Below are 7642 nucleotides of genomic sequence, written 5' to 3' on the forward strand. Positions count from 1 at the left end.
TATTGAGCGACTGAATTTTTGTTAAGAATGAGTAGGCTATTCTTCTAAAGACATAGGCCTATACATGTATACATGTTTCTGTATTGTACAGTACTTCACATAAGTATTTCCATTGTATACTTTATACTTCTACTCTACTGCATTTCAGAGGAAAATTTACATTTTACACTGCCATTATCCAACTGCTGAAGTTACTACTTACTTTGCCGATTAAGAATGTATTTAAGTAGCTAGTAGGCTAACCTCTTCAACTGGCTAAATAATAATCCACTGTTATAATATATAATAATATATATTATTATATGCTCTATCTATCTATCTATCTATCTATCTATCTATCTATCTATCTATCTAATTCTTCTGTTCTTTGAAATTGCCTGCTTTCACTTTTGATTCAGTACGCTGCTTTTTCATTGTGGTGTTGCTGCTTTTACTTAAAGGATCTGAATACTTCTTCCACCATTACCAATGAAAAGTTATGATAACACAACAGCAACTGTTATTTACCTACTTTATATTGTATTGCTTTATATTTTATTTAGTTTGAAATACATGTCACTCTGTGTGATAGCCTACTATGTGTAATATATTGTAGCTTAACTGTCTTATTGTTTATAAATATGCATATGGGCATGATACACTTTTGTATTTATTCATTAGACTTGTTAGACTGAGTCAGCATTGTCACAGTTGTTTCCTCTGCTCTTGGTGGAGTTGCATGTTGCCTCCTTCTCTTTCTCCTCCAGCCCATCGTGTCTTCAGTGTACCGCGGCTCGAAACTACACGGCGCACGCTTATTGGCTGAGGCGCGGCGTCGTCACCAGCGGACCAATCAACGTGGGCCACGGTGAGATTTTGCGATCTACTTTTGTGGGTCTCAGCTGCAGCAGTCTGCGAGTGTTGCTAACAGTGGAGGCGAGCAGAGAGCAGCTGAAACCATGAGACCGCTTTTACTTGGTGAGTGATAACAGCAGCAGCCTTTCTACTTGATTTAAATGATAGTTTTGTAAATTTGTTAATGTTAGGTGTATTTAACTGTTTTGCAAGCTGCTGCTTGTTAGCTTGAACAGCTAATAGCGGGCCTCCGTTAACGTTATCGATGAATCAAACAAACGTCCATTTCACTTGCTGTGACGTTAGATTTTCAATAACTCGGCATATTAAGTGTATTTAAATATGGCTAGGGTGTCTGGTCAGTGCTTGCTGTAGCTGGTTCATAATTTAACTTAATTGAACAAATTAGAGCACGCAGTGTTGCGAGAACGTTAAACATTTTGTATCTTCATCTTCTCCTTCAGGAGTGTTGGGTTGCTCCCTGGTCCTGTCCGTCCAAGCCTTTTACTCAGCTAGTGATGATGTTGTTGAGCTCACCCCCTCCAACTTCAACAGGGAGGTGATACAGAGCGACAGTCTGTGGCTGATTGAGTTTTATGCTCCCTGGTGAGTCCATGTAACTTTGGTGGCCATTATTCAGTGGTAACAAGTGTCCTCAGATCAATCAAGTTGTGACACGGTGACCATAGTTACTTTACATACAGGCATCTTACATTGACTCAGTGATGTTTGAGTCTTCTGTTTGTAATTGCTCCTACTCATAAGTAATAACCTTATGATCTGAAGAGACTGTGGAGACATGTGCATGTAGCACACAGTCATGTATAAAAGCAATTCATAACGCTTTACAGATATGTTTCAGCATAGATGGAATTACACAGCATGCGCAACACCTTTAAATCTTAACTAAACAGGAAATGACTTCATTGCCCTCTTCTTAAAAGTTGCCTGACTTTGAATGAAGCTAACATCAGATGTCCTCTGACCTTAGGAATGTGCCAGGTCCATAAACTTGAAACATGTCACACATATCTTATATATGCAAAGTCAGTTCTGTAATGGACAAGCCAGTGGTGATGTGCACACCTAAAATCTATGCAAATAAAAGGTGCTAAATATTCACTGTACGTGTTTAATTTTGGGTCATTTGGTTCTGTGATTAACAGGAGTAACAAGTACTTGTGATGTATTTTGAACACATTCAGCTGTCCTGTACTGAAGGACTATAGGAATATCTCCTGATAAAATGAAATGTGTCTGGACTTGTATACTCACCCATCTTTCTCATTTACACTGTTTCCTAACTCACGAAGTCCCCATATTGTAAAACTAAACTACTAGCAATGAAACATTTTCATCTTTTCTTCCTCCCTCCTTCTCCACTGTTTATCACCAAAGGTGTGGCCACTGTCAAAATCTGACTCCGGATTGGAAGAAGGCTGCCACTGCCCTCAAGGTAAACAAAACGTCTCCGGTCATCTTCCCATTTATTGCCAGCTGTGCTGTAGACTGACAGACTTTGTCTTTGCTGAAGATATTTTCACTGAAAAAACTTTAACCGTTCATCAATCAACCCTATCAGGACTGGGCAATGATGACAAAATCAAATATCAAAATATTTTAGTGAATACTACTATTGGTAATATGACCAAGATGATGTGCTTTTACTAGATATTTACACACAAGAAACAATTACTTAATTATCAGGCAGATAGAATGACCAAGCAGATACACTAGAGGCATTCAGTGTTCATTTCACTCAGTTTAAACAAACAAATAAGTTGAGGGAATGGTTTAATTTTGCTGCTTTGCATCTTAACGGCCAGGTCCAAAAAGACAACACTGAAGCTAAAGTATAACATGGTTATTAAGCTCTAGCTCACAGCTTTGTTCAACCTAAAAATAATTTGGAGTTTGTAACTCAACAGGGAGGATAACACGTGAGACATGGGCAGATATGGGACTGTAGTCAAATATTAATGAATAATATTAACTTGGTCCAGAGTCAAAACAAGACTCACTGTTTATTTGATGGAATGTGCATTTCCACACACAGTTATCCTGTCTAAAATTAATCTAAACCACATTGTGTTTGTGGACAAAGTAACTGTTGCATGCTTCCAGAGTCGGTGTAAAAAATGTTATGTGAAGAAAGTAAGGCTTGCTGTATTTTGCTGTAATTAAAAGTTATGACTTCACACTCAAACTTGTTTGTTCTGAAATCCTTCAGGGGATTGTCAAGGTTGGTGCGGTAGATGCAGACCAGCACAAGTCACTGGGTGGTCAGTATGGCGTCAAAGGTTTCCCCACCATCAAGATCTTTGGAGCCAATAAGAACAAGCCGGAGGAGTACCAAGGTACAGACAAACCCACTGCAGAAAACAAATAGCTGTAGTTGTTGAATAAGCAGCTTTTTGACTTTTCTGGGGGGTTTTTTATTTGACATTTTCCTCTACAGAACCTCACCAAGCCCTGTTAAAAGTTTTCCTGAAGAGATACATGTTATATAATCGACTCTCTATCTGAATTGTTCAGAGATAATAGGATGTGGGTGTCAGGGAGACAGCACACTTTGAAACTAGCTTTCAAGGCTGTTTTGGAAATATTCTGCCTGCTGAAGTTGTTGGGAGGCAGACTTTGAGGGTTGCAGTGACTGACCTTTGCATGTCTTCCCCCTTCAGGTGGACGCAGTAGCCAGGCCATTGTGGACGGAGCCATGAACGCTTTGCGTGCTCTGGTGAAAGAGAGGCTGAGCGGCAAGTCTGGCGGCTCTGGCTACAACAAACAGGTAGATCCAGAAGTGCGCTCGTTATTTCAAATTGGAGATACCAAACTTGTAAATGAACGTGGTTAAGTAACACTCATCCGTCTTCCAACAGAGCGGTGGTGGAAGCAGCGGTGGCAGTAAGAAGGATGTGGTTGAGCTCACCGATGACAACTTTGACAAGATGGTGCTGGAGAGTGATGATGTGTGGATGGTGGAGTTCTTTGCCCCCTGGTGTGGACACTGCAAAAAGTGAGTTTGGTGCCTGACAGTCTTTAGGAAGTGGTGAAACCCCCCTCACCATGTCTGAGATTTCTGCCACCCCATTACAGCAGAGGTTAATGGAATTTTGTTTGTGCTGCTCACAGGACTGAAAAGTTAGTTTCTTTTCGGAAACAATGTTCCAGTAAATCAGGATAATCCACCGAGCTCACTGAAAACCCTTCAGTCAAGACTAATCCCTGTCAAAACTGTTCAGTGACATCTGAGCTATTTAACCATGTGAATCCAGTTTGCAACACCTTTTACATTTAAAGATTGTAGATTTTACTACATTTGATGTCAGTATATCAGAAGCACACTTTGTACAGGAAACTTATTAAAAGAAACACTGCACACTTATACTTTTGAATTCTTAATTTTCTTCTGTAATAATATACTTAAAGTAGTTTTTCTTAAGTATCGGTCTCTTCTGTTGTAATATAGCCTGGAGCCTGAGTGGGCAGCTGCAGCCACAGTTGTGAAGGAGCAGACCAAGGGCAAAGTTCGCCTCGGAGCTGTGGATGCCACTGTGCACCAGGCTGTGTCCAGCCGCTATGGGGTGAGTAAGAATCCATAAGTCTAATCTGATATAGTGGTGCACAGTTCCGATACAACTATAATAGTAGATGCAAAACAAAAGTGAGAACCATCACTGCTCAGTGCAAACACCATGGCACAATATGATACAAGGTGGCACATTTTGGCCACAGCTGCTAAGCTTGTCTAGTTTTAGCAATCGTATATGTTTTTTACTAATTTAAATAGCCAAATTAGCCGGTGAACCTGATAATCCACCTGCCATTAAGCCTTGGGACAAAAAGGTTGATCTGCCTTGCATATGTGGTCTTGACCTTGTAAACATGCCTGCATGTAAAGTTTGAAATGTAAAGTCTCGTGAACTGATTGTGGTTTGTAAAAGCCTATGCTCATATGTCCACGCTCTTCTTACTGGAATTGGACATTGAATTAAAGTCTCTGTAACATTTTAGTAGAATATGTCTATTACTGTCCAAAAAAAGCTACAGTATGTTAGTATGGAGTAAGTCAGACCATATTAATTATTAAAAGTGATTTTTGCCTGAGGAAATCCAACTTCAAAGTCTAATCATTAATTTCTCTCATTAGTGTTTCTTTTAATCTGTCTTCTTATACAGAATAATTAAAAGACACATTTCCTATACTGAATCCCTAATTAAATAAAAATATGCAACTTAATCCAAGGCAATTATTCACAGAACTAAAGCAGTATATGTGTTATGTATGTTTTAGATCCGTGGATTTCCCACCATCAAGATTTTCCGCAAAGGCGAGGAGCCCGAAGACTACCAAGGAGGCCGCACCCGTGGCGACATCATCGAGAGGGGCTTGGATCTGTTCTCTGACCACGCCCCTCCTCCTGAACTGCTGGAGGTCAGTACGCCTGTGTATTCGCAACATACATATGTTTTATAGCGCTGGTATTAAAAAACATTCAGAGCAGAATGGCCAACAGCTTTTTGTATTGTTAGTCATTAACCACAAGACTATGATCAACCTCTAACTGGTTCACTTACACAAAGATTGTGTTTTTTGTTTTTGTTTTTTTGAGCATGTGCAGTGTGAACACAAAATCCAAAATGCTGTTATAAAGTTCTGCCAATGACATGAAATTAGACAGTAAAGGGGGAAAACTGCTGTCACGGCTTCCAGTTAAACTCCTATTGAGTCTCTATATACAATAGAACTGGTCAATAAAACAGTAACGAAAATTATTGCGATAACAAGTGTTCAACAAATGTTTAAATGTTTTGATTTAATTCATTAGAATCATGAATGAATTAGCACTTAATTTTTCTATTTAGATATTTATTCTGTTAAGGAAAAGGGACTGAAGAAAGATTTTTACTTAAGTTTATTCATACAAATTTGTTGAAAAAGATTTTATCATTGTTTTGAATGTTCTACCTTTTGTGAAATTATCCACTGTTTGGCATCAAGTGTTTGTTTGGCATGGTCTGACCATAAAGAATAGTTTAAAACCACAATAAACCATCTGGTTTCTTCAACTTTCACTCAGGAGCAAAAATCAGCCTTAAAGCTTGAAAGCTATAATGATCTGACATTTATCGTGAATATTACCTATATCGAATGATTTTTATTGTGATAACATTTTTGGCCAGCTCTATATACAATATGAAATTTATGTGTAATGTAAATGTCTGTCTCAGATCCTTAATGAAGACATCTTGAAGAAGACCTGTGAGGACAGTCAGTTGTGTATAATTGCTGTCCTGCCACACATCCTGGATACAGGTGAGACAAGACACTCCTGATTGTGGACATGTTAAATAGTTCAGAAATGTAACCTTAAAGAAGTTAAATTTCACAACAAAAACTGAACTGAACAGACATGCAGGGTTATGGGTTCCCTACAGTGCAGTTGAGCAGTTTATCTTTAATATGATGACAGTTCACTGGAAATTCTACATATCGATTTTTGAGTAGCCCAAACTATTAACTGCTGTATCATTCAATAGCATATCAAAAGCAGCTGTACTGCTGTGGACATTTGTGTAGTGTGGGGACATTTGTTACACTGAAGATGGATGCATTATGAGACCTTTTTAATTCTTGAATCACTCACCGTCTGCTGTCCTTGTATCTCAAAAGGTGCGGCAGGTAGAAACGGCTACCTGGAGGTGATGATTAAGATGGCTGATAAGTACAAGAAGAAGATGTGGGGGTAAGTATGAGAGGGCAAGCACGGGTTAGTATTTGTATGACTAACTACGACTGTGACTAACAGCCCGCTCTCCCTTTTGTCAGCTGGATGTGGACTGAGGCTGGTGCTCAGATGGAGCTGGAGGCCTCTCTGGGTATTGGTGGATTTGGCTACCCTGCCATGGCGGCCATCAACACACGCAAGATGAAATTTGCTCTCCTCAGAGGCTCCTTCAGTGAGACTGGCATTCATGAGTTCCTCAGGTAAAGGGGGGGCTGTTGTCTGATCTTTATTTTTTTTTATTCCACCATTACAAGAATGTCAAATCAAAATACGCTTCAGAGTAAGCTGAGTGACAACGCTCATGTGGTTCATCTTCTCTTCAGGGAGCTTTCTGTTGGCCGTGGCTCAACTGCCACATTTGGAGGTGGCTCCATGCCCAAGATTCACACTGTTGAGCCCTGGGACGGCAAAGATGGACAGGTGAGTGGGAGCATCACAGTGGTCAGATTTTCTTACTTTATGTACAGATGTTAACAGGTTTGAGTTCTACAACCAAACAGTGTTAAGCTGGGCCAACACTGTACGTTTCTATTTAATTTTGTATGTTATGCTAACTCAGTAACTTTGCCTCTGTTGTATGAATCTCAGTCAGGACTACAAGCCACAACATACAGTGGGTACGGAAAGTATTCAGACCCCTTTAAATTTTTCACTCTTTGTTTCATTGCAGCCATTTTCCAAAAATCAAAAAAGTTCATTTTATTTCTCAGTAATGTACACTCAGCACCCCATCTTGACAGAAAAAAACAGAAATGTAGAAATTTTTGCAAATTTATTAAAAAAGAAAAACTGAAATATCACATGGTCATAAGTATTCAGACCCTTTGCTCAGTATTTAGTAGAAGCACCCTTTTGATCTAATACAGCCATGAGTCGTTTTGGGAAAGATGCAACAAGTTTTTCACATCTGGATTTGGGTATCCTCTGCCATTCCTCCTTGCAGATCCTCTCCAGTTCTGTCAGGTTGGATGGTAAACGTTGGTGGACAGCCATTTTCAGGTCTCTCCAGAGATGCTCAA

At 39.5% G+C, this 7642-nt stretch overlaps 1 protein-coding gene across 1 annotated transcript in view; it reads left to right on the forward strand.

The window, feature by feature from the left end:
• The first annotated feature begins 797 nt into the window (after positions 1-797).
• Positions 798-7642, forward strand: part of pdia6 (protein disulfide isomerase family A, member 6) — an 8641-nt gene continuing 1796 nt past the window's right edge. The window contains exons 1-12 of the mRNA XM_046060660.1: positions 798-957; positions 1299-1440; positions 2233-2290; positions 3065-3191; positions 3516-3622; positions 3714-3850; positions 4304-4418; positions 5129-5269; positions 6067-6151; positions 6509-6581; positions 6665-6823; positions 6947-7043. Coding sequence (XP_045916616.1) covers positions 939-957; positions 1299-1440; positions 2233-2290; positions 3065-3191; positions 3516-3622; positions 3714-3850; positions 4304-4418; positions 5129-5269; positions 6067-6151; positions 6509-6581; positions 6665-6823; positions 6947-7043 — 1260 coding nt within the window. The 5' untranslated portion in view covers positions 798-938. The remainder of the gene's footprint in view (positions 958-1298; positions 1441-2232; positions 2291-3064; positions 3192-3515; positions 3623-3713; positions 3851-4303; positions 4419-5128; positions 5270-6066; positions 6152-6508; positions 6582-6664; positions 6824-6946; positions 7044-7642) is intronic.

The sequence above is a fragment of the Micropterus dolomieu genome, linkage group LG10, assembly GCF_021292245.1.
Source record: "Micropterus dolomieu isolate WLL.071019.BEF.003 ecotype Adirondacks linkage group LG10, ASM2129224v1, whole genome shotgun sequence".
NCBI classification, from domain to species: Eukaryota; Metazoa; Chordata; class Actinopteri; order Centrarchiformes; family Centrarchidae; genus Micropterus; species Micropterus dolomieu.